The 26,959-nt window shown below is 40.7% G+C and overlaps 1 protein-coding gene across 5 annotated transcripts in view; it reads right to left on the bottom strand.

Moving 5' to 3' along the window:
* Nucleotides 1-26,959, bottom strand: part of NLGN1 (neuroligin 1) — a 415,320-nt gene that overhangs the window by 286,994 nt on the left and 101,367 nt on the right. For 2 of the 5 annotated variants that reach the window (XM_056499191.1, XM_056499193.1), the window contains exons 1-2: nt 15,181-15,672; nt 3,087-3,883 (exon numbers count right to left, since the gene is read on the bottom strand). In XM_056499191.1, the coding sequence (XP_056355166.1) occupies nt 3,087-3,570 (484 nt within the window). In that variant the 5' untranslated portion in view covers nt 3,571-3,883; nt 15,181-15,672. Of the gene's footprint in view, nt 1-2,584; nt 2,645-3,086; nt 3,884-15,180; nt 15,673-26,959 lie in introns of those variants that run through there. The other 3 variants (XM_056499190.1, XM_056499194.1, XM_056499192.1) reach the window with 3 other exon arrangements.

The following is a 26,959-nucleotide window of genomic DNA, read 5'->3' as shown; positions in this document are numbered from 1 at the left end:
CAAGTAACTGAAATACAAGCCTCCATGTTTACCAAAAAACATGCTGAATTGTCTAATTTCTTTTCACCCAACTTCAGTCTATCATTCTGTAGTCTCTGCTGGGGGCACACCCAAATCCCAACAGGAGGTCATGGATATAATGCTCATTACCACCTCTAGCACTACTCATGGACAGAACTCCTTCCATTTCTACATCTTTCTTAATCAGATTGCTCCCCGTTCAAAATTTCGAATTTTCTCATGTCCCTCAGCTGACAATTAAGTATAAATACTAATGTATTTACCTAACTCAATCTCATGTAGTAAGAAATAATCAAACCTTGTGTAGCAACAGCATATGGTTGCTGGGTCAGTCACTTTGATCTTGTATATCCTTTATGAATTAAAAAGATGGTATAGATGTCTGCCTCCGATTTCCAGATTTTTCTCCTTCCAATAATTTTCATCACTAACTGTGATGCAATGACTGTAACTGGGAGATCCAGCAAAAGAGAGAATACTGGGCCTTTCCTCTTTCTGATACAAAACAGACCAAAACTGATGTTTTCCAAACCATGGTTGCTGAGACTCTACTGCCACTTTGCAGCTCGACCCCTTTTGCCCCTGGCTGTGGAGGCAAACCCAGCCCAGGATAAATCTCGGGTTATGCATGGGTGAGTAGAGTGTGAGTTGCTGAGAGAGCAGAGATTACTACAGAAATTTCAGCTGCCCAGCTGAAGGTATTCAGGAGCTCTCTGCACTTGTCAACAGCAAAAGGTAGGCTTTTTATTGTGCTGTGTGTGCAAAGAATCTAAGTGGAAAGATACCTACTGAATTTCAAATAACTCCTTATTCTCCTTCAGGCCCACATGACAATGAGCATGACTGTCTCACCTACTGGGCTCTCCCTACCTTGACTTTTGCTATTTTTCTGATAATTTTTTTTTAAATACTCTCTCATATGAAAGATGCTCTGTGAGAACAATGATGGGGATCTGCATCTTTATTTATGACTTTGTGAATCAGCGTCTGGGTGATAGGAAGTGAAAGTTGCTCAGCTAATTACACACGCTTGATGAACTGCGTAATAACTGCTGCAGCACTGCACATTAATTGAATGCATATAAATGACAGCAGTTATTCCAACTTGAATGATGTGTGAAGAAGTGACGTTGCTCACAGTACCCTGATTATCTTCATTTCCAGCTTTGGGAGCCCAGCTTAAACAATTGTACTTTCACAGCACTGAGCAAAAATTCCCTACCAGAAAACAGAAGATGACTCAAAGCCTGACACTTTAAACACAAATTGGTTTAATCACTGAAAGTGGATTTAGACACCTAAAAAAAGCATACATTGAACAACTACAATTAACAATTAATAATTAACAGCTAGCTGCAACCAGCAGTTAGGACCTGTATGACCTAAAGCCTTGGGAACAAGGCCACCTTCATTTAGAGCCTTGATACTGCCTTAAAAACCTAATGCAGTGTTTAAAGAGTTAATTTTTGCCCAGCTCTAAACATTTCTGCTATGCACTTTCCTAAAATGTGTTTGTTTTGGAATAACAGGATAAAAAAAAATATGGATTACATGTCCACAGTACTCTTTGTTTACCCCAAAAAAGCATTTTAATTCTCATGTAGTCCAGCTCTAAGGTAACACATTATTTTCAAGAAAACAATAAGGAAAAATAATTTGATGCAAAACAACCATGGATAGTACAAAATTAGTAATTCAAAACTAGCACCAAATGCCTCCTTTGAATCAGAACCAAAATAGACCTTCTCTGTTGCATGTCAACTGCTTGAGGAATTTGCAAATATTCACAAAGAATTCTGCAAACTCTTCCATGCTATTTAACACAGAAAGGGGAGAAGCCAAGCTTCCAAAGCTTCCAAAAGCAGTCTAATTCCCAAAGCACCATGTCACAATATTTTAACAGTTTCCTACAGCCCTATTAAGAGTTTTTGGGCTTGACAAAGAGAGCTGTAATCACAGAATAAAGGAAATCAACACTCACTTTCAGAAGAGCGTAAACACACACACACAAAAGTGTCACATCTACACTTCAGAAAAGTTAACCCTGTTCCAAGAAAACAGGGAGTACCCTGGAGAGAGCCAGTGCAGGTCTCAGCCCTGCATTGCTGTAATGCTTCCCAGCCATTATGCCAAAATTCTGGGAGGGAGAGCTGTGGGCTGAGCCAGCCCCTCCAGCGGTAGCAGTGCCCATCTCTGGGCACAGAGCTCCCTCCTCTGCATCCTCACACAACATCCTGACCCCTCCAGTCACTGACAGACTGACAGACACTGCCCAGAGCCCCGTGGCCAAGAGAGAAGCTGCCAGCACTGGCCCTGGAGAGGCTGCCAGACAGAGATGATCAGGTGCAACCGAGTCCCGGCTTTACAAAAATTATCTTCTCATCTGCTATACACAGTCCTCTCTTTAAACACCTCTCCACCAGGACAAGACAGGCCCTAAAAGCTCACAGCACCAGCAATCAGCCCCTTTCACCTGTATTACTCATTCTCCTTTTGCCAGGTTTCAATCTCTCCCCCATTTTTTGTTTTGTTTTGTGGGTTTTTTTGTCCACTTTATACATACCTCCTTTTCTACAAATTTTCTTGCCGGGTTTTCTGGCACATTCCTTGGATATTCTTTTGACTGAAAAATGAATAGAAGACTAGAAAATAACATGGAGCTCCGTCACAGACAGTAGGAGCATGCAACACCACTATCTAACTTAAATATGACCTGCTTTATTAGGTGCGGAAGGTTCTCAACTTGTTGTGCCTGCACATGCAATGGAAAAGATGTTGATGCATCTTCCCAGAAGTCAGTGGGTGGCAATGAGAATTAGGCACCAACTTTGACCTAAAAATTACACGTGCTGTGGGAGAAAAATAATGAGTGTAGACAGAAAGAAAGAATAAAAATCAGAAAGCAAGGACAAATGCACACAGAGAAAAGCAGCGTGCACACATGTAATAAGCTGGCATGCCAACAGAGAAAGCCATGCGTGCTACCAGTACAGGTGAATTAATATTGTTAGAAAGTAGAACAGGAAAATAAGAAGATCTCCCTGTTTCGCCTGCTATTAACTCACCATCCTCGGTTGGGACATAGATATTTAGATAGAGGCAGTCTTCGTTCTGGTCTTGTACATAGGTTGAAACTACATCCAAGTTATTAGTAAACCACACGGGAAGCATGACTTCAGGCAACCTGCCTTCTATAATGTTCTGGGGACACACAGGAGCAAACTGGGTGGTGTTTTTGATATCTGCCCAGGGAGATGGAGGCTCAGGAGGTTGGAAGCGGCGCTCCCCCGTCGGAGGGGCAGCGTACGGAACCCCGAGGAACTGAATAACGGGCCCCAAAATCTCATTATTAAGTTCCTTCTTAATCCCTCTTATCTTGCCAAAGTTGGTGGTCACCACTGGGTTGGTATCATCCAATTTTTGGGAGGACACAGCTGCAGCGTGAAGCAAAAATCCAAGTATAGAAAAAGCAAAAGTGGCGTTCAATCCCGTGTGCAGCACCGTCGCTCTCCATACCCAGTTCAGCCACGTGGGTCTTGGAAAGGCCATGGTCCCACATCAGTTGTGTGACTGCAGTGAAGCAATCTGATTTGTATCCACTGGTGGAAAAACAGGGCGACCGGAGGAAACAGATCAAGTTTCCTAAATAGGCGCCTGTCAGAAAAATCTCAAAAGGCTTTTCATGCGGTAAGTATCTTCCATTGATTTCACACTTATTGAAGCTGCATCTTCACTCAGCACTATTTATCAGACTACATCCTATTGACAATTCTGTTTTCCATAGCAGCAATATGAAGAGAGCAGCCATTTACTGCAGAATCCCCTCTTATAAATCAAATCCAGTTAGCCGCAGGTCTATATCCTGGAGAAAATGAAAATAAATCATTAGTATGAAAGAGCTAATATGAGCAGAGTGATAACTAGGTGTTTAACACATTATTTACATACATTAATATTTGCTAGGGTCATGTAAGTTGAACTGCAGTAGTTTATGGGTCCACGAAATGACAGGTGAAACACTGATCACTGAATTATCTGTAATGTCACCTGTTGAATTTATAGAGACTTCTCAGGAGAAACAGGACTCACAGAAAATACATTATTAAAATTCACCTTTTCAAGAATAAGCAGTTTACTGCCAAGCTACATTACATAAGTGTTTATGTTAATATTTTCTTTAACTTAATCAGCTCATAATCAATTTTCACCTTGTTTGCAGAAGCTGATTTATCAGAAAGGAAGTAATTATTTCTTAAAGTAGAAGATGGGGAAATTAAGATAGACAGGCATACTGAAGACCCAAATGCACTTCATTTCATTAAATGCAGTTTATAATACATACAAACATTTTTTGTTCATTTTAAAATATAACATGAATTACTTGCTCATTCACAATAACCTGAATTACCATGCTTTATGTGGTTTTCTGATAGCTGATGAAAAACACAGATAGACTGAAATGTTCACATCAATGAAGGATCAAAGTCTGCTTCTGCTGAAGTGAATGGCAAACTCTGAATTCCCACAGAAGTACAACTGGACCTCTCTAGGTCGGTGGATTTTTTTTTTCAGAACTGGTTTGAAAAAGGATCTGAACAGGTGGCTTAGGGAGGGAGCTGTATATCACAATTTTTACATCAGATCAATCCTGCATTACTTATAAAAGACTGACTTCAGTGAAAAATGAAAACGTGTGTTGAGAGCACTCAATTCCTACCACCCTTAATTTATAACATAAACAATAAGCATTCCCAGAGGACAGGAGAAATCTTATCTTTCATATATTCCACATGCTGACTGCACAATATGCTAGAAAAAAATAATCAGTTAGGATCAGAGACTGTATAATCTGAAATTCCAGATGCTATTTTCAACTACTTTAGCTCAGAGGTTGTCACACAAGGCTGTGTTCCAGCACTTCTGAAAATTGCTCAGTGCATATCGTTATATCTTCCATATTCATGTGAAACATATTTCCAACACGACTTACAATATCCTATTATTTAAGATGCAGTGTTATACACAACATAGCAGTGTAATCTTACACTCCCTATTAAGCAGTGTGTAGTGCACAAGAAATGTGTTTTGCTTTGTATAGGAAACATTTTAAACCACCTGCTTTTGAAACAGCATTGGCAGCTTTAATGAGAATTGGTTTTTTTATCATGTCTATACACATTGTGGAGAGAATTCAAAAGAATGGCTTGTCTAATAGTCAGACTACCCTGTAGTTTGGGTTATTAAAAAGGATATTGTAAAAGCTATATAGGACAGCAGGAGATTTGGTTCATGTCTAGTGTTCCTTTAGCTCTGAACAATCTATCTCAGGAGGCTATAAGGAGATAGATGAAGCTTTTCCTCAATTTGCTCTTTCCTTTTCTTTCTCTGCTAATTCTAACACCTCCACTGTGAAACTGCATTAACAAACAGGCTTATGTCCTTCATTCTCCAGCTGCATATCCTCAGTATTTGCTGGAAACACACCAATTTAGCTGCAGAAAATAATTCCCCAGACTTGATGTATGTGTTTACATTTACTTCAACGCACTTGCATGGAATGGCAGACATCCCCCTCATGGAGGATTTTTGTTTGTAGCATTTCAGATTTTGAAGGGAGTACTTGAGAAATAGTAAAGATGAGTAGGCAGACAAGTTTCTGAGCAATGCTCATGGAGAGATGGAAGTCTGTTCCTCAGTGGTATCCAAAAACCTCCCCAGCCTTTTCCATTGGGTCTTAAAACCCACGAGGGTTTGTTTTGCTCTCAGGAATGGAAACATGTACTTTCTCTTCTTTCTCAAATTCAAACTTGTAAATAGCAGGAGCTTAATCTCAGTAGCCTTCCAGCTAATTCACTGAGTCTGGAGAAGGTCTGAGTTCAACAAATCCAGTATAGCTGTGCCAAGGAAAAATATCCTTCTTCATTTCAAGGTGCTGGGTTGGTTCAATGTGCAAAATTACCAAGATGTTGCTAATAATTAATTTAGCACCTGTTTTCAGTTCTAAAGAAACTCTGTAATACATTTTTGATAGCTCAAATGGTGAATTCAATGTAAACTCAATGCCAGTTCTAGAGCTGGGCTATAATTCTAAGCTTGTCCATCTGCTGGTTTTTCTTTGCAGCTGAACAGCTCTGCTGTGATCTACAGTTCTGGTTTGCCTCCCATGGATAAGGTTTTACTCTGAGACAGGATGCTGAAAAGGTAAGAATATAATTCAGTTCTGTGTTTGCTATTCCTAATTAATTAACTGTTGGGCAGTAGCCTCAATGAATAGATGGATAGGTTATAAAGGGCAGCAAATTGTCAAGCACTTGCAGGATTTGAATCAACACATTTTCATTGTAATTGTAACTTGAATTTTGGATTTGCTCTTTTCAAGCCTTTCTTTTTAAATGTCTAAGTACCAGCTAATTTTTGAGACTGAGAGGTCAGACATTCAAGCCTGTCATTGGCTGCCCTGAAGCTATCACATCAAAACCACAAACACAATGCAAATAAAAAGACCGAGATTTATCAAATCTTTTGAGACTTTCATGACAAAATTTCATTTTGAGCACTGGGTGCAAGGGAAGCAGGCAAGAAGGGAAGCTGACCAGAAGCATATTGAGAGTTAATGCTGGACAAAATTCTCCCCAGTCTTTCTGCAGGTGATCTACATAGGACTTTCCCTTGGAATATGGACTCAGCTGAAGAGGAATCAGTGGGGGAAAATAAGGAGAAAGAATAAACAGAAATTATCAGGGAGGCAAGTAGGCAAATAAACCAAAGAGTAGCAATGATAAATCTGGGACAAGATTTAGCACCAAAATAATGTGGATCTGAGGAGGAGGAGGAGAAACCTTTGCAGATTTTACTGCTGTCTTGATTTGAGGATCACAATTGCTCCCTGTGGTAACACAAATGAATTCTCCTGTAAAAGGTATTTGATAAAGTCTTTCATGCTCTTTCGAACAGTCTATACTATACAGAGTTTTTTCTATCATCTATTATTTTATTATCTTCCTTTCTGAATTCAAATTACTTTATAGCTCAGATTCTGAAATACTTTAGAGAAGCATTTAGTATGCTGAGGAGTGAACAATCCGAGGGCTTCAGTGCATCTTTGCATTTCCAATGACACAGAGCATCCCTCAACAGGTCACACCTGCTGCAAACTGCAGCAGCAAACTCCTCTTTGTTACTCATGCCCAGACCTTCAAATCTCAAGGGATGGTTTGATCTGTACCACCTATCAATAGCTCCAATGGATTAATGAAACCTTTGGTGGCACCCAAGGCTTCTGGCCATATGCCTGCTTTAACATAGGTAAGGCAATTATTGTTATAATAAAAAACTCCCAACCCCCAAAAAAGCTGTTTTCTTTTCAGCTGAAGGTGTATTCTGTGATTTGATACTCCTGCTTAAAATTCCTTTCCACTTCAACTTTGCAAGTAAATACCAGTTGCACAAATATTCAAAGTGATTGCAAGGGTTTGGAACACCTCACAACAAACAACATCTCATTTGAAAACAGAAGTGCTGCTTTGCAGAACCAGCTACATTTGCATCCATTTTTACTTACATCAGTCTCTCCTTAGAACTGAGAGCCCAGAGATGTTTCACGTCTCTAAGAAGAAATCCATGTTTTAAAACACTCCAAGAAGCCAAGCAGGAACATGGACAGTGGCACAGAGACCACTAGAGGAAAGATGAGGGTGAACACTGTGTTGGTGTGACACACTAATTGGAAACGTGACCAGACAAATCCTCAAGAGAGGCAGCACAAAATTCCCCATCTCTTCTTTTGTGTTTCAAGTCAGCAAGTTCCAAACACAGTGCATTTTCTCTCTAGTAGTAAAAAAAGGCCAGGTTGATGGGACTTTGAGCAGCTGGAAGAGAAGGTGTCCCTAACAAAACCTAGAGGACCTTTAGAGGCCCCTTCCAACCCAATCCATTCTGTGAAATATTTTAAAACAGACATTGAAAAAGTATTTAGGGAAGTATGCAAGAGAAAAGGGATATGATTGGCATGGGTTTAGTTCAAGAAATTAAGCACATTCATTTAAAAAAAACAGGTGTATGAGCTGATAATAGGGGAGACTGCAAGCCTGAGTCCATAATACACACAAAAAGGGTTCAGCTCTGGTGGGGTCTGGCCAGATCCCAGCACCTCCTCCGCCTCAGAGCAGCCACAGGTCTGGTAGCCCCAGAAAGCTGCTACAAATCCAGCCCTATTGAGATGCAGAACCTTTGCCAAGATGGCCAACAAAGGTATGAATAAGACATCATCTTTATGGGCTCCCAGTCCCACCCCACATTAGGATGAGATTACACGTGTCATGTTACATGGGAACACAAACAACTCAGTGGAAAGGATTTCCAAATGCTACAAGCTGTGTAAATACATCATTCCTAGATCAGAGAAACTGATTCCTGAGTGCCCTCACCTCAATTTAATATGATGTTTTGACCACTAAACCTCATAGCCAGTTAGTGAAAAATACAATATTTAAATACTGTAGTATACAGTATTCAATGCAGTGCTTCAAAATTAGTGAAAAGTTGAATTAAAACGAGTAGATATCATAAGATTCCTTTAAATTGTGATACATTTTTCAACTACACCAAATTTTTGTTCTTTGCCATTAGTGGGTATATTCACTAATGCTTATTAACTTGTATTTTCATGATAAAAAAATCCCTTTTAAAAGTTTATGCATCTTAGTTTGCCAAAACAGAAAGACTTCTGATCAAAATTCTCTATTAAACTGTTTTTGAACTAGACAAATTAAACCCATGAGGAGAGGGTCAGTTTACTATCTTCCATTTACTCATATCAACAAATCATTTTCTTGAAATAGTTTTACTTCTCATCTGAAGTAATTGTTTATATTACCAGAAGTTGACTACAATTTTTTAATGTGGACTAGAGCTATCTGACATTTTACACAGTAAGTAGGTAACGAAATGGTAATTTTACCCATAACAGAAAGAATGGGTAACTCTGTCACTTATGTGTAAAGTTTTAGACAGCTAAGTAATACAGATTTAAATTAAAAATGACAGATGCACTGGCTTGGAATATAATGGGCACTGAAGTGAACCTTTATTCCTTTTAGCAGCTTACAGTTAACTCTTAAATGGACCACACATTATCCTCACTTTGGAGTATTGTAACTATTCAGCTAAATGATCAAATGGCCATTCTGTTGATGGCTGCTCTGTGCTTCAGGACAAGAAGATTCCCTGACCTAGTGCAGAAATTCCACTGAACTCATGTTAATCAGAGGTCATCACACAGACAAAAATAACCCAGATGCTTGAGAGCTTCAGTATCAAAATCTGTGTATTGCATATCATCAGGTCGAGTGGGAGTTGCTTTAATTAATACTTCATAAAATATACACGTGCTTTTCATCTGATCACTCTAGCAGAATCCACCCAGAGACTCCTGGAACTAACTGTCCTTTTGTTGCCACTTTCAGGTGATAAATTTAGTTATAGAATTGTTAACAGTGTTCTTCACCTGATATACATTTGTGGCTCACCCTTGGTTCACTGAGGTTAATCATACGAGAAAAATTAATTGGATTTTCTTTGCCACTTTTATTATAACTATAATATTAACAATAATATTACCTTTAATGCTTGTTCAGCCCCCAAAGCAAACTTTCATCTCAGATTCATGAGAAAGATATCACTTTTGTATTTTCCTGGTGGGGAGGATGTTAGCAATTCAAGATGAAAAAAGCTGGAATACAGATAATACCACTTCTTGAGGGAGAACTCTGCAAACAAAGATGCTTGAATGAACTCAGATTTTTCCATGAACTGTTGTTCTAGCTGGATACAATACAGTAACAGTTCCAGGCACACAAAACCCTTGTTGTAGAGCTAGATCAATAACTAGCTCTTCAACAAGATGAGTTTTTTTGTTGTTGTTTTTAAGAAAGAGACCAGCAACCTTCCTTGTGGTAGGAAAAGGAACCTGTGCCTTTTGTTCTTGATCAGGTTGTCAGGGTGGTCTCGATTTCATCAGGGTAATTGAGATCAAGTTCCAACTCATCAGAAAATTCACAGACGTATAAACATAATTTGTTAATCACAAACCCAACATCTCTAACTGATCTCTGAAAGTGCTCTTGACTGGTATTACCAGGCTTTCCAGAACTGCAGAGAGCACACTACAACTTGAGTGCAATATTGGCATAGAAGGATCTATCAACTTGAAGAGGTTGTTTCCTGTGATCTAGCATTCTGTACATCTGTGACTTTACTTGCATTTGTTCAAAAATGAATTTCATGCTTAACTTGTTTTTCTTAATTAAACTTCCTTTAGCAGCTTCTAATATGTGCATTATTAAAACTCATTAGTCCCATTCATGCCTGCCTGTCATTTTTGGCTTCATATTCATGTACCAAAGAGCTCTGCTGCTTTATATAGGAAGCAAATTAAATAATAAATATGAGAACTTGAACGTTTTATGAGTGTCAGTATGAGAAAGTGGCTGCAAGGCCCATAAGGTTTCACAAAAAAAAAGCATTACAGCTAAAGCTAACATGCTGACACATCTCTGATCTATAAAGTCTGCAGTAATGGTAGCAGTAAAGTGTTGTGCCATAGATGGGGAATTTTTCTCTCACATGAAATAGAAATAGGATATAGCACAGACTATATTTACTGTTGTAAAAAAATTTCAAATAAAATTTCCCAAAAGCTTAGAATATAACACCATTAAACGTCTACAAAGATTTACTCTTTCCATCTGACTTCATGTGTAGCTCCTATTATTCAGCTCCTTGTCCTCTTTTCATTTTCTACCCCTGTCTGTGAGAAAGAGACTTATTTCAGCTGTAGCAAGCAGGCTCAGTCTCCCTGTGGTCATGCCCTGGTCACACTGACCACAGCTCCAGTGACCAGAGGGTTTCCTGACCCAGCTCATGGTGCCTGTCCAGGGCCCAGATTCTCCAGAGAGATAAACCATTGCTGTGAAACCAGCTGAAGAAACAAAAGCCTCATTCCACAATGCCTGTTTTGCACAGGCTTGAGGATGTCAAAATATCCAGTCTATCTGTAAGTTTTCTCCTGGCTAAATTGTCGTTTTCTCCTCATGAATATTTCTAGCACTGTGTGCCTACATAACACTTTACTGCTTTCAAGTACTGTTTTGGAAACTGGGGGTTCAGGATTGGGAAGGCAAAAGTTAAGGAACAACTTCAAGCTCAGATATTGAACTTGAAAGCTTCAGATAAAATGTAATTAAATATAAGTACAAAATACAACATAAATGTATTCTCCTCATTAAATTCCCAGAACCAGTTCAACAAGTGAGCTAATGGCTTCTCTAGGCAGGATGTCATTGAGGAGATTTAGAAAACATCTTTTTAAATTGCCATTTAAGTTCTCTGCTTCGTTAAAGGAATATGAGTTACTTGAAAGGCAATAGTTGTAAAGTGTCCTTGACCACTTTTATGATTTTACAGTCACATGTTGCTAATTTCCAAGCATTACATTCTCCCTTAATATGGTGCAAAAGACCCAACCAAGCATCAGCAGAAGGTAACAGGCTACCCAAAGGCACCACTAAAACTGATTACGCAGAAAACATTATGAGGACAAAACAGAAGAATTCAACAAATGGGGTAAAGAGAACTCAAATTGCTTTTCCTTTAATGGCCTCATGTTCTATTTGACCACAGCAGTGGAAAACCATGTTACCCTGCTGTGTGCAGCCCAGATCTTTACATGGCTTGGTAACCATGAGGATATTTACAGCACAGACCCTGTGCCCCTGGTTTCCCACAGCTGCTGGTCCCTCACACCACCTTTTGTTTTCTAGTGAGAAGTGCCATGGTGGAGTGGGGGCACAGGAAAACTTAACACAAGACTAAGCAGCCAACCAGTCACTTTTCATCCCTGGAGAGCACACAAATCATCATTAATGAGCAATTAATAATTATGGAAACAAAGTCTGTTGGAAAACATGTGGGGTCTTCAGAGGCAGGTGGAAACACGCAGCTGAGTCACCAAGAAGGCAAAACTATTTCCCCTTGTAATTCTGCTAATTCAATAGTAATGTCATCATTTGTTATTAAAATTACAGGATATGCAACACATGATTAAGTTTTCCCATCAGGTGGGGTTGTTTGGTTTGGGTTTTTTTTGCATCCCCTAACTCCCTCTCCCTCCCTTCCATACAAACTCTTGTGCAACACCTGGATATCAGGGCAGGCATCCCCCTCTGAGTGCTTGTGTTCCCTCACAATGCAGAACTCAGAACCAAGGTAACAGAAATGGAGACATGTCTCTAAAACAGCCTTTATTCCTCTGTCAGGACCTATTTTTTATCATTATCTATTATTTTATCACCTGTTATACTTATCATGGAGGGATATCTGGGACTAATCAGAAACTATATAATTTATTGGATCAGACTGATAACTGTCCATCCTTTATTAAAAGATATGCACAGAGGTTTCTACTGGACCTCTAAGAAAAATGTTGTATTTTCATTATTTGCTTTCAAAGAACGTCTGTCTCCTTCTACCCTTCTTTTTCCACTGTTTAATTTTTAAATAATTTCTTTTTCATGTGATTAAAAAACCATAATAAATATGACATCAAACAAATAATTCAGAGCTAGCCAAGGGTTTTAATGCAGCTCTACATCTCTATTACAAAGGAATATATATTTGCTTTTAATAAAGAAAGGCAAGCCAATCTATTACGAGCTGAGACCACATCTAAGCCTCTGCTTTCTTCCCTTTTCCCCAGACTCCATTTGAACAATTAGAGTGGTTTATGCTGGTGTGTATGCCAGTGGATATTAAAAATGCAAACTGATAAAAAATACAACTGCCACCATTACCACGTTCAAATTCCTCCATTCACTTGCAAATCAATTTATCTGCCTACAGCCCTGTCCCAGGCTTTAAATAACCCTCCTCAGCAGACTGCTCCACCTCCAGCCAAATAACCCAGAGGAAACCCACTCTGCTAAAGATGTATAAGTATCAACAGCTAGGATATTATCTTCTTACCCTACTCTAGGAGAAGGGGTAAGATAACCAAAGCAGCATCAGGACAGCAGCTCTCCTCCTTGCTCCTACACCCACTGCCTTAAACAGCCTGAGCCTCTCTCAGGCTTTCACTGCTACTTCAGTTAATCACAAAACAGAGGTGTTCAGCCAAACCCTGCTTCCCAGCACACTTAGCATGATTATCCTCTGCCTCATTTTTCTTCCCACAGCCTGCATATGATTCTCAGGAAACGGGCAGGATAAATGGGATCTCGTTGTAGGTATCTGAGGATCTCCTAATCATTTACTGCAAAACTGCTTTTGCAACATCACTGCAATCTGTAGCCATAGTCTAAGGAAAAACGGTGTCATTTATCAAAAAGTAACTAAGAAGCAGTCTTCTTTAACCCTGCACCACTTTTGGGGGGAGAGGAAAGAAGGGAAAGAAAGAAAAAATAAATAATCCTTCCCAACCACTATTCCCAAACATGGCTACTTAGCTTTTGCCTCCCAATCTGCAAATCTAATTTCAAAGATGCAGAAGTGGTCTACGTGTTACAGCTGTTGAGCCCACACAAGTCTCAGTGCAGTCAATGGGAATCAGGATCCTTGAAAATCAGGGCCATGAATAATGGGCTCTATTTTTAAATGTTCATTTATACCATGCATGGGTCTTTCTCTTGTCAGGTGCCTGCAATAAAGTACATGCTATTTCATAAGTATCCTTTGCTTCAACTAAGCCAGCCCAGGAAAGTAGGGGAAAATGTCCCAAAGCTCACAATACTGCTCTTTCAGCAATAAGAATAGTCTGTGGATGCACCAAAAATGCTGCTACTGTAAAAAACAAATAAACAAAAATACTAACCTAGGTCTCAAGGGAGCATGAAAAGGTTATTGTGGGCATTGCCAAAAATACATGGCTTCAGATGTGAATTATTTCTGAATTTACCAGTACGGTCAGGTCCCACTAGGGCTCTGGATAAATGCAAATATTGCATTGGATACAGTGGATGGCAGTGCTGGCAAAAAATAATTCCTAAAACAATTTCTTACACTTATGCTGAGAAAAAGAAAAATCTGCTTCATTTCAAATTCACAGAACATCTAAACGTGCTAAAAACATTCACTTTGATATTTATAGCTTCTATAAGACATATTTCCATTTTATACTAGTGGATTTTAATGCCATAGTTGTTAGAGCTAAAACAAACTGGCCTTCCAGAAAGCAAACCCAATGTCGAGCTAACATGATATTCCTCCAAAAAGTCAGCAAATTTACAGAACGAAATGGCCAGTCCAGATTGTGTCACCTGCACCAGCAAGAACGCAACACTATAATCAAGCTCTGGTTTGTTTTATTTAAACAGTTATTTGAACGTAATTGCTCTGAAACCATATGCATCGTTAAAATGATTCCAGATAACATCCTTTCTCCTGATTCCAAGGTAACTTTCTGGCTTTAATTATAAGTCAATTAATATTAAGTAATTTGACTGATTAATTTTAATTAAACCTGTTGAAAATTGATTTTTTCCTTTGGCAAGTAGAGATGATGCTCTAGTGCGATCACCAGGAAAGGAGGATGGGGGGGCGGACGGGGTGGGGGGGGAAGCAGAAGAACCAGCACTCAGCACCCAGGCGAGAAAGAAGATGTCTGAAGAAATTTAAAAAAAAAAAAAAAAAAAAAAACAACCAAGCCATCCATCCCCGGCAGGCGGGCAGGAGCCGGGGCTGCGGGAGGCAGCGGGGCTGCGGAGCGCCCGCGGAGCTGCGGCCCCGGGGCGGCGGGGGAGGAAAAGTTCGCCGGGGCGGAGGCGTGCGTGACTGTGAGCGTGTGTATGTGTGTGTGTGTGCGTGGAAATGTCCCCGCAAACACCCCCGCAGCCGCTGCCGCCGCCGCGCATCCCCGCGGGCGCCGCTCGCAGCCGCCGCCGCAGCCCCGAGCGCATCGCCCCGGCCGCGGACACGCACGCACGGCTCGGGAGCCGGCCCTGCCGGGCTCAGCCCCGCAGCCGCCCTGCCCTGCCCTCCTCCCGGGGCCCCGCTCCAGCCCGGCTGTGCCTCTCTCCTCCATCCCGGCCGCCCTGCTGCATCCCTCCCTCCCTGCTCTCCATCCCGGCGCGGGCTCGCCCCGCACGCCGGGAGCATCAAAGTATTTACCAGTTCACGGCCGCTTCCCCGCAATCGCAGCTGAAGCTGTAATCCGCTGGATTCGCCTCCTCCGGCTCTCCCAGCAGCTGGGAGCGGGAGGGCTCCCGATAGTGCTCCGGACACTTCCCAATTATACCGATTTTTATATATTTTTCTGCCCTTTCCCGGGATCGGGGCGCGGGGAGGGGGGGCTGGAAATCCCCATCCGGAATCCAGCCTCATCCGTGCCGAGCCACCTCCATGTAAATCCGACCATCAGGCAGGCAATGGAAATGATCAAACGCTACTTCTCTCCGTCTGCAGGCAGATAATCCCACTAATCCAATAGATCTCCCCCGATCCGAAATTGCCCTCCAGACGAATCCCTTTCGCTCGGTGTCCGGCGGGGCGATCGCGGAGCCGCGGCGGCGCCCCGAGGGGCGCGGAGGGGTGTGCGGACGGGGTGTTAATCTTTTTTTTCGGCTCCTGGATGCACGGCTCGCTCAAACCGCCGAGATCCCTGCTTTTTTTTTTTTTTTTTTTTTTTTTTTTTTCTTCCCCCTATTACACGTTTCCACTCCAAATTGCTGCTGGATGAAAAATGGTACAAAGATACCCCCAGCGGCGGCGCGGCGAACAGCGCGGCAGCCCCGGCCCCGCACCGCCCCGCACCGCCCCGGGCGGACCGGCCTCCGGGGCAGCCCCCGCACCGCCCCGGCCCCCGGGGAGCCCCCGCACCGCCCCGGCCCCGCAGCGGGGCCCCGGGGTCCCTCCGGCGGCCGCGGGCAGCGGCACGGAGCGCACGCAGCCCTGCGAGCGCCGGGGCGCAAAGGGATGCCCGAGCGGGATGGAGATGCTGCGCACACCTGCGGGCGGGCGGGCTGCTGCCTCTGGCTTAATTGTACCCAAATTGTGTAATTTGTGTGTGGTTTATATAGAGAGATGGGGATTGTGCTCAAATATTTCACACGGGTGTAATTTAGGAGGAAACCATCGTCTGTCTGTCTTGGATCATCACTGCCTGCGCTTAAGATAGAAGTGACTCTTTTTGTTTCCCCTTGCTGTTTCTTGGAATCTTTTACTTATTTTAAATTTCTTTCTTTTTATTTCTAATTGAGAAAAAAAACTTATCCCCCAACCCCAGCCCTCATGCTTTCTCGGATCACAGCAGAGAATGAAAGTTGTCAATTCAGGGGATGTGGGGAGAAAGGAAGGCCAGATCAGAAGGAAAGAATAGTCCTTTGAATGCTGATAGGTCTATTCATTTTTTAAGAGCAGCCACAATCACACATTAAAACAACCTGAGTTAAGCCTCTTGCAGAGAGCTCATTAACATCTCCTGTTATTTTAGGAGAGACTTCCCTTCACATTGTGCTTAAAATCTGTATTTTGCTCTGCTAACATCCCCTCAGTGTAAAATATTGACACTAACCAAGCACAGCAAACCCACATGTTTCCAAGCCTACAGCCTCAGGCAAGGTCTGGAGGTGCCCAAAAATTTGATAAGGTTTTATACCCTCACCTGAGAGCACATCCCAGTGGAGGGAAGGTCAGTCCCAGCCACGCTGGGCTATTTATGTCTCTCAGTCCCACTGAGGATCTGGAACTAAATGCCCATGGCAGGAGTGACAGGACACAGTTTATTCTGTGACATTCCCATGTACTGGAATAATCATGTCCTGGGCACGTTTTTTGCCTGTCTCATTAACTATTATAGTCCATGGTTAATTAGGAAAGTCCAGAATCCTTCAGTACACTGAAATTTAACTCTTTTGCTGTCGCCAAAAGCACACAGCTCTCAGGCACAGGAGGGAAAGGCAGAACATACTCAGCTGACAGGGCAATCCCATGAATGTTGTTATGTTAGTCTCAAGGGAATACTACATGAAAATAACAAAAGTTTCGAAACTACAAAGAAAATTTGTATATGAAAATCAATCACTTGCTACCAGCCACAGATCAACCAACAGCCTAAAAACTATCCCCAAAGAGGCAATAGCAGGTGAGATATTCTGCCATTCTTCATCCACACAAAACCCTGGAGTAGCTTTATCTTTGGGTTGTTCTTTATACTGAAAAGCAAGGAATAAAGGTGAAATAAAATAACAGCACTCTCCTTGTCACTAGATAAGCCTCTGGAATCCAAGTGAGCAAGGCTTTATTCTCCCCCCTTCAAGGAGGATGTATCTATCTTCCTTGGGTTCCCTGAGCCACCATATCTCCTTGGAGTGCTCTATCATTTAAGCAGATTATCCCCTACTAATTGTGGGGGAAATCTACCCATTTATCTCTTTACCATGACTTTTGTGGGCAGCAGGAGCTGACAATTTACACCCAGCTTGCAACAATCCCATCTTTGGCCACCAAGTCTCCATCTGGTCCTAGCCCATCTTCACTCGTGCAGAAATGGCACCAAATTGTTGAGCAATTTGTTGGCCTGTCCCCAAGGTTGGGGTCCACTGTCTTCTTCTTCCCTGCCCTGTGCTCCAAACATTTCTCCCTCCTTCTTCCCTCCAGGGACCTCGATAGCTCTCCTCTCATCCAAAATACTGCTGGGGAAAGAGGAATGCTGCCTTGTGGAAGGCAACTAGGTTTGTCTCCAGCTCCAGAAAATTGTACAGGTCCAGGAAGAGATATTTGGCTGGGAAAACAAAGTACAGGGCTAATCCCTTTATACAGAAATAGGACAGCAATAGCTGAGCCTATGTATGTTGTGAAAATAGATTATATTCTAATATAGTAGAATAATATATGACATTCATGTATTACCAATGCAGTGTCTGATGCTGATTCAGTTTAAAGCTGGGATGTCCTTGCTTGTAAGAACTAAATGGCTTGCACACATTTATTTTCATATCTATATATATAAATATTTATATAAGGTTGGAACTATATAATCTTTAAGGTCCTTTCCAACTCAACCCATTCTATGATATACAAACATTTATGCCTACATAAAAATGTGTAAAGGGTGTTTGGATTCACTGGAAACAAGGGGAGAATTGCCCATAATTGATTAGAACTTTGTTAAATATACTTTAATACCCTGCATGTCAAAAAAATGACAGTTTCATTGCAATCTAGAAAACAGAAAACTGGTTTAAAGACTGGCATTATTTAATATTTAGTTCAACTGAGTCTTGATAGGGCTGTGTTATCTGCATTTATTAAAAAAATGAAAAGAAAGATAAATTTCCATGGACTGAAAATCCATGGAAATTTCAAAGGCCAGCATCCTGCAATATTCTAAAATTCTCCTCTGCTCCATTCTCTCTGTTTTAAGAACATGAAACCCTTCAAACAACCCTCATGTCAGCAGCTAACTTCCAAAAAGAGCAAAACATACAATCAAAAACTAAAAAGAAGAAAGAAGCTCCCAACTAGCAATCCAAGCCAAAATGCACATTGAGATAAAGTATGCACCTGAAGCTTTGAAGGTTGGCAAGTTTTTTGATGCAACATTGAAATATGTAGCTTAAGACAGTCATGTTTTTCTTCCAAATATAAATTTTATCAGTCTGTGCTTTTCAAAAAAAAAATAACCTTCTTAATAGGTAGAACAGGTGGAACTGTTTACATATACAGAATACTAAATATTCATTAATTTGTTTGTCTCAAGATAGCTCATTAAGCTCTCTTGCAATAACTTTGTTAAATATTTTCTTTGATTTCATGAAACTTAAGATTGCTCATCTCCTTGCATTTATATTCTTCAGATTGCCTGGATTGCCAGATCTTTAATGAAATTATAATGCCTGCCTATGAGCTGCTGTAGTTAGCTGTAACTGCTGAGTTATTGCCATTCATTTGCTTTAACCTTGCCAAGAAGAGCCACTTAAAGAGGCCATTCCTCTTCATTGAGCATCTTCACAAAGACACAGGGCCCTGCCAGTCCTTCAGGTGCTCCAAACATGATTATCATTTGCTTTCTTCACTTTTGTTCTTTTACACTAAAACAAATTCATTTTAAAAATACAGTTCTTTGTTGTATGGCAAAGGACTCACTTGAGACTCGTGGGAGTTTCACATATCGAGAGTCAAGAAAATTAGCAGCACTGGAAGGTTTCAAACACCCATTCAGCCTGAGCTTCTCAAAAGTAATTTTCTATAAAGTACTGCATTTCCAAAACACAGAGCTCCAAGACTTGTGAAGATGAAGCCAACAGGACCCAAGGATGACACAAACCCTCCTCCTACAGACTCACCCTTCTCCAAGTGTTGACTGGGTGCTCAGATTAGCACAATCCACCCATGGTTATTCTGAGATTCAGAATTTCAGGCCCTTTTGGGTGCTGTTAAAAGACAGATATTGATAAAAAAAGGGCATTGCCAGTGTTCTTACTGGAGCTTAATCAGTAGATTACAACACATTACAACACTGCTCTTGCCAGGGAACTCTGAATTAATTATAAAATCCATTTCCTTGTTTATGTGGCTGGGAATACATTTAGTCCAGAGGAGTTTTATGACTTTGTTCCTTCCCAAAATTTCTGTTATTATTTGAAGCCATAATCCAGAAGTACCTTGGTTTGCAGTGACCCAGCAGAGGAAACCATGGGTCTAGACTGTTTTTCAAATTATGGAAAGCATTTTCACAAAGATTTTTCTGTTCAGACTGTGTGAAAACCAACCAATTTCTTGTTTTTCTAATTAAATTAGTTTAAACCTAACATTGAGTACATACTGTATTCTACTTCCAGCGTGCTGGGTTTGAAAGCACACAGGCACATTCCCTGAAGGAGCTGCTGCTCTGAGTCACTATTACATGCAGTTTATATTCATTTAGACCCAGCAAGCAAATGACAGAGAACTATGGGCCAACTTCATCTCTCATGATGAAATGGAAGTTAGAGGAACCTCATCAGAGACTTTTTGCTCCTAATACTTGAACTCAGTAGAAAAAAAAAAGAACATGTGGCCTGGATTGTTAGCATTTGCAAGTATAAGCAGTAAATTGTTTTCCATGTGCTTTTGCTTGGCATACCTATTCCTTTTTCACCAGTCACTTTCCATAAGCAAGGAAAGTTTGAACTTCTGTGAATTAAGACTTGCTGGAACCTTGACACTCCCAGTACTGACAGAGCATTTTAGGTCCTTATTTAAATCAGTCAGTAATAAGATGACTGTGAAATACATCATGATTTTACTACAAGCTTCTCCTGGCATCTGCTTGCCTCCAGTTACGATTGCGCCGATAACTTGGTGACCGATGTAATTAGCCTGGCTGTCATTATGGCTACTGGCCAAAAGAGCCAAAGATGTTTCTTAAATTTTCTCTTCAGATGCACCAAATAACATGAGCCATTAATTAAAACTCAGGCAGTCGCAGTTAATTTCTGACGACTGAAAAAGATGCAATTTGAAAACACTCCTAAGGAGCAGTAAATCACTTCCAGTCTGCTTTGTGTGAGCTGCATTTGGAAGAGGCTGGGCTGTGCTGGGCTTTGGGTACTGGGCTGGGAGTAGGGGCAGAGCCCTGCTCTGGCTATGCCAGTGACAGGGTGGAGACCTTGAGCAAACTCTTTTGTCTCTCCTGCCTGTAACTCTGTCTAATCCATTTTGATTTTTTTTTATCACCAGGGCAGAGATGATCTCCTCATGTCGAAGAGAAAAGGGCAGAAATGTAAGGATTCCCAAGCTGGGGAGGAGAGGGAGGTCAAGAGGGAGCCTCTGCCAGCCCCAGCTGCTTGGCACTGACCCACACAGCAGCAAGTCTGTGCTCCTGCAGGGAATTGAGAGACCTCTGGAAGAGGCCAGGCACCCCAGAGGGCTGTCTGGGACTGACTGGTTTTCTGGAGGAGTCAATATGAGGAGTGCTTATGAAATTCTGCCAAAATAAGCAATAGGAAATAATGAACAGACAGGAAAACACTTCATAAATGACACATTCCTGTATTTTGTAGGCATTAATCAGCATCAGTGGTGATGGGAAGTCCAGGAGATAATATCAATATGCAAACACCATTGTACAAACATTGTAACATATTCATCTGCTTATCTTAGCAAGTCTTAAAGCTTGTCATGTCTGGGAATCTGATTCACTGCACAATGACAAACGACACAAAATTGACATGTACAGGCAAGAGCAAAGCAGAGAGAACAGAAATTGCCAAGGATCTCCAAAGCAAAGACATCTGAAGAGCTCCTGAACTGAAGGACCCAGAGAAGCATCATCTCTAACTGGCAATGAGAGGGGCAATAATCCTTCTGAAAATACAACTACTTTTAAGAAAGTAAACTGAAGGCAGATCAGAGCTTGTGATTTCTGAAAATCTCACTGTAGTGTGAGCTGTTCTTTATTGCCCAATAATATTCCTGTGAAACCTAGCAGTCCAAACAACTTAATAGCAGAGTAGCAACAACAAAATTCTTCATTACAGCTGGTGCATGCTAGGTTATGAGCCTTTGTGTCTCTTGCTGCACACAGACACAAGATAGCACCAGATCCACATGGTGAGGCACTCTGGAAAACTGGACACATCAAAGAACCCCTGCTCTAAACAAAACATCTGCAGATCCTCTGTCTGCTGTGGCAGGAGCACTACAACCTCAGGAAGCCTTAGCTGGCATCCATGTAGGCAGACAAGGAAGAAAAAGGAGAAATTTAAAATAAAAAAAAAAGAGAGAGAAAGAAACAGCATTAGAGAAACTGCAGCAGCCTAGAAGCCTATTATTTAATTGATGTCATAACCCAGGGGAGTGTATGATCCTCTCTACACCATGGTCATGCCACAGAGGGCTCTCTACATGGACTTTGAAACTTCAGCTGGTTTTTATAACAAGATCAGCTACAACCATCTGAAAGTTAAATCTATACAAATACTTTGTAAGACTTAACTGTGGCTGAAGTGAATCCCACACCCAGAAAGACATGACTTTGAATTTTAATTTTCAAATTTCTAGGTCTTGATTGCAGAATACTACCTTTTCTCCCTCCACATCTGGCATTTGCAGAACTTAATGAACAATGCCTCTAGCATTCAGAATTAGCACCTTACAGCTTAGTCTTCTGTGTGCCAAACTTTGGCATTCCCCTGCTGTAGAAAGTGAGCACAGGGGTTCTCAAAAACTAGTTTCTTAGGCAAGATGAAAGAATTTATTAATTTTCTATTTCTCAGACCTTTCACTTCCTTTCCTATTCCAGACATCTAGAGCACCCAAATTTCCTGTTTCTACTAATAATGCCACTATAACATTTTTGTTGGCAAATGTTATGCTCCAGCTGCGAAATTCATTCTTATAGCTGAGGAAAAAAATTCTGCAGCCCCCTCTGAGGTGTGTGCATCAGCCAGTAGAGGGTGCAGGAATTGTGGCTGCATTCCCCACACAGCCACTGCTGCTGCTGCAGCTTCTTTCTAAGGTGGGCAAATACAATAAAGCACCTAACATTGTGTTATGGGTCAGTTCAGTGTTAAATGACGTCTACAAATTAAAAGGCATCTGTTTTTCTCAGCTTTTTGTTTTCTCTGTTCACAGCTGATCTCAGTGTTTACAGTGATGCTGGACTTGTGCTGCACATGTGAAATTCAGACTGCAAGAGAAGCTTGCAAGCTCACATTGCAAACCTAAGAGATGTCTGGATAATATTTTCATGGCCACAGGATTAAAACAAAGGGGCATCTCCTATCAATAAAAAGGTTTATTTCTATTATCCAGGCTTCAATCAAACAAACTTCCACTGAGATAAACCAAAAGTGCTTCTCTGGCACTGGGAATATTAGCTTGGAAGGTGATGTCAGGTAGAGAGGGGTTAAAGGGGCATTTGTGTGCAGAGGGGATGTTGTTAAAAAGGGAATTCTCCCAAGGCAGCATTTCCCCTTTCCACAGCCACCTGAGGGTTACACACTGGCTGATGTGGCTATTGGTGGGCAATCACAGCTCCACTTTTCAGCCCAGTTTCCATAAATCCGTGTTTTGCAGTAAGGCTGGCACAGATTGAGTCAGACAATACCTGTAGGTGCCCGTGAACACTCCTGCCACAGTCCAGTGTTTCACATCTGCAATTCCACTGGCAATGCCTGCTCTACCCCACTGCCCTGGAGTCTGCTAAGGCCAGAGTAAAACACTGGGATTTAGAGGGGATTTAGAACCTAAGCCCAGCGTTTCAAGCAGCCTAAAACTCTGTTGGAGTCAGCTCAGCACCAGCAGAATAAGTGAAAACACAACATTGAAGTTGGCAAACTCTGAATCAGAGAGGTGAGCAACTATCAAGGAGTGATCACAGTGCAATAATCACAAGATACAGAGCATGAAAAGGTTTTTGACAAGTGAAAATGAACACATTTACACCACAGAGAGCTAAAATTTGAGTCTAAAATGAAGGATATACTTTTCTTTTTGAGGAAGAATTTGTTGATCTAAAGACCAAAACAAAAATTCTTGTCTTTTCAGCATGTGCTACATAAGTGACAACATCTTTCAGCATTGTCTGGGGTTTGATTGCAGGTTACCTTTCAAAGATTAGACAAGATAAATCACCTTGCATTAGCACACCTATCTGACAAAATGACATCTCAGAGTGGCTTGATAAAATATGATGGTGAATTTTACAGGTCAATAATCTCTGCCTGGTATGAGCAAAATCAGCCTTGTCCACTCCTTTCCTACAAAGCTATCAGCAGTGGAAACAACCAGCAACATCTCAAATGAAATGCCTCAAATCTCAGTACAGTCCCTGCAGCCATCCAGTTCATCAAAGTAAGAAACAAGCTGGGGAGAGTTCATGTTCAATGATGCTCTGAGGGAAAATGACTGCCTGGCATCAGCACTGGAAGTAGGATGTGCCTGACTGATGATTTTGGATTGGTTTTTTGAAAATGTGGGGTAAATTGAGTAATTTGAACCAATCATGGAATATATTGTGCAACACAACATTCTTCTACCCTGCAGTCTCCCTTCTGGGAAATCTGGAGTGGTGGGGAGTACATTTGTCATGAAAATAATGACCCCAAACAGACTCCTTGAAGCCTAAGGTGGTTTTTTTATAAGAGGACTCAAGGGAACTAATTAGGAGGAAATAGCTCCTCAATGTCCTGAGTGAACTCCCACTGAGAAAATAAACAATTTACTGATTCATGCAACTCTAGACATCCAAAGATAGTCATCTTTATGACATGTCTTTTGCAAATATAGAACACAGAATGGCATGCAGAGGCAGTGTTTGATAATGAAAGGTGCATCTATTCAGGGATAGGCACTTCCCATCATTATCTGGATTTTTATCTTTGAATTTGCAATTAAGATACACTAAAGAGGTGCATAGTACTGCATATAATTCAAAAATTAAGTTAAAAAGTCGAGGCTACTTTCTACCTATTTTTCTAGCCTTTAACCAATTTCCTCACTGTGCTATGTTCCATTCATTCTTTGGAAAATAGGAGGTGCAGGAGTTTTGGATGTAGACAAACTGTCAAGGAGCAAAAGTTCTAGAACCAACTTGGAAATCACTTAATTTTGCAAATGGGGAATCTTTCAGACCTTGTCCCCAGAAAAGAAGACCAAGCATTTTGATCAAGAAATAAAGTCCTGAGAATGGAAAACAGCAGCAGCTCATGTATTCCAAAAGTACAGACAGGCAGAAGTGAGGTGGAGTGTCAGAGGGAGGGCTGGCAAGAGCCAAGGACAGCACATTAATATTTAGACTGAGCACAGCAGAAATGCCCTGTCAGTGTGATGTGTGGAAGTATCCTAAGGGAAGTAACTGGAGCTTGTTCCTGACAACCATCACTTTGCAGCATTTCAGGCTGGCAGCTCTGTTTCCACACCAAACATTCTCATCAGTCCTTTCATTTTAGCCTAAACAAAAGAGAAATGTATATTGTTGATACCATCAGCAATGGACAGACATGAAATAGGTTTGTGTTGTGAGAAGCTGAAATGATGATTACCTCTTAGTTGTGGTTTGACTGTGATTCCACAAGGTGGAATAGAAGCTTGTGATAATTAGTGATTAAACATAACTGTGGGTAAAAATTCTCACATTTATTAGGACAGTATCAATAAATTTAAAAAAATATCTGTACATTTTTAGTGCATTAAAGCAACAAAACTATTAAGCAGAACACTGATAAAAATAAATCTTGTCCACATACTCTAGGCTGCATTAGGTGCCTTCATGATATAATGATCTAGAAAGGATCAAATGTGGTGCAGGTCAGCACAAGATATTGCTGCAATCAAATTAACCTGGGCACATTGTTCACCTAACAGTGCCTTGATGGAGGAAGATAATGATGTGAAATGGAGAAATAATTATTTGTCTCACGTCTTCTTTGTGTTTGGGGCCCATGAATAAAATTTTGGGTGAAATTTATTTGAGGTCTACAGAACGTTGCTCATTAAATCAATGTTAGAATAAATAGTATCTGGCTTATAAAAGAATTTTGCTAGAAGGAAAATTTAGAGAGTTCATTCTGACTAGATATCACCCAAAAGAAGATTTATGTATGATAAGGTTTATCTCATTGTATATTGGTGAAGTGTGATTGCATACAACTTCCAATTTCACCCTCCTTTCTGGGCAGTTCTCAGAAAAAGCCATCCAAAGCAGCAGTCATTTATCTTTGATTTAAGCACAATTTGATGTCTGCTTAATACACACACAAGTAATAATTCAAGACAGCACAAAATGTGCATTTGACAGGCTTCCAAAAGACACCAATGCATTTTAACATTTTTGCATTTCCAGGCATAAATTCATGGGTGGCTCTCACAGGAAATAACTTGAAAAATTCTCTGCACTAATACATTCTCTACAGAGTATTCATTTGTTCAGTGTTTTTAGCAGAATGTTCTTCATGCTTTATTTCCTGTAATGCCTGTAGGATTGTGTTATTCATAGACCCTGTTACTATTTACCTATACTAAACCATCACCACTCAAAACACTCAAAAAATGGGGATTTGTAGGATCTTTCCACTGCACAGATTGTCATAACAGTCTACAGAAATTCTCTATAAAATAGGACTGACAAAACTATGCCCTAGAGAGCAATGGTTAAATAATAATATACATACATAATGTCTTTTTATATTGATTTATATAGATGTGAAATTACCTACAACTTATGCAAAAGAGACAGTTAATAAAAAGGGAAAACTAGTCATATAACTTATTCAATCAAGAAAAAAAATTAAACCAATGTTGAACAACATGTATACATTATTCTCCATCTCATACCTGCCTTCTGAAACATCCCCAAAGCAAGTATTTTATAAATAAATGAGCAAACTAGCTCCTAGATCAAACTTCCTGATATTCACAGCATGTTTGATCAAACTTGGCCAGGAAAAAAAATTCTTTAAACAAATCTATCTAAATAAAATCTTTTCCCTGACAACTATCAGCTCATTATTAGTTCTTTAGGAAATTTTGCATCATTAAAAGTGAAGGGGAGGTTCAAGATATTCATGAACTTGTTACTGAAGGAAGATTTAAACATATTTTAGTATAGTCTGGAAGTTTTTGATGGTACATATATTTACCAGCTGCAAGGAAAAAAAAAAAAGTACCAACACACTCCTGTACACAGACCTAGCTAAGTCTGTAATAAAATTCTTGAGTGCAAAAAATCCCCACAAAACCAAGTAAAAGCCACTCTGACCAATCATTATTGCAATCAACATATGTTTCTTAAATTGTTTTTTGACTTAAGTAAAAGTGAGGCCAGAGGACACCTGGAGGTTTCTGGCTCCTAATGAAAGAAACAAATCTACTGAGACAAGATCAGATTTTGTATATTTGTTTTTCCTGTTGAAAATACAGATTGTGTTTCCAGTGATTCACAGCCCAAACTTCTCCCCTTCAGCTC

Source organism: Oenanthe melanoleuca, chromosome 9 (genome assembly GCF_029582105.1).
Source record: "Oenanthe melanoleuca isolate GR-GAL-2019-014 chromosome 9, OMel1.0, whole genome shotgun sequence".
Taxonomy (NCBI): Eukaryota; Metazoa; Chordata; class Aves; order Passeriformes; family Muscicapidae; genus Oenanthe; species Oenanthe melanoleuca.
This window is presented reverse-complemented; position numbering and strand designations above follow the sequence as displayed.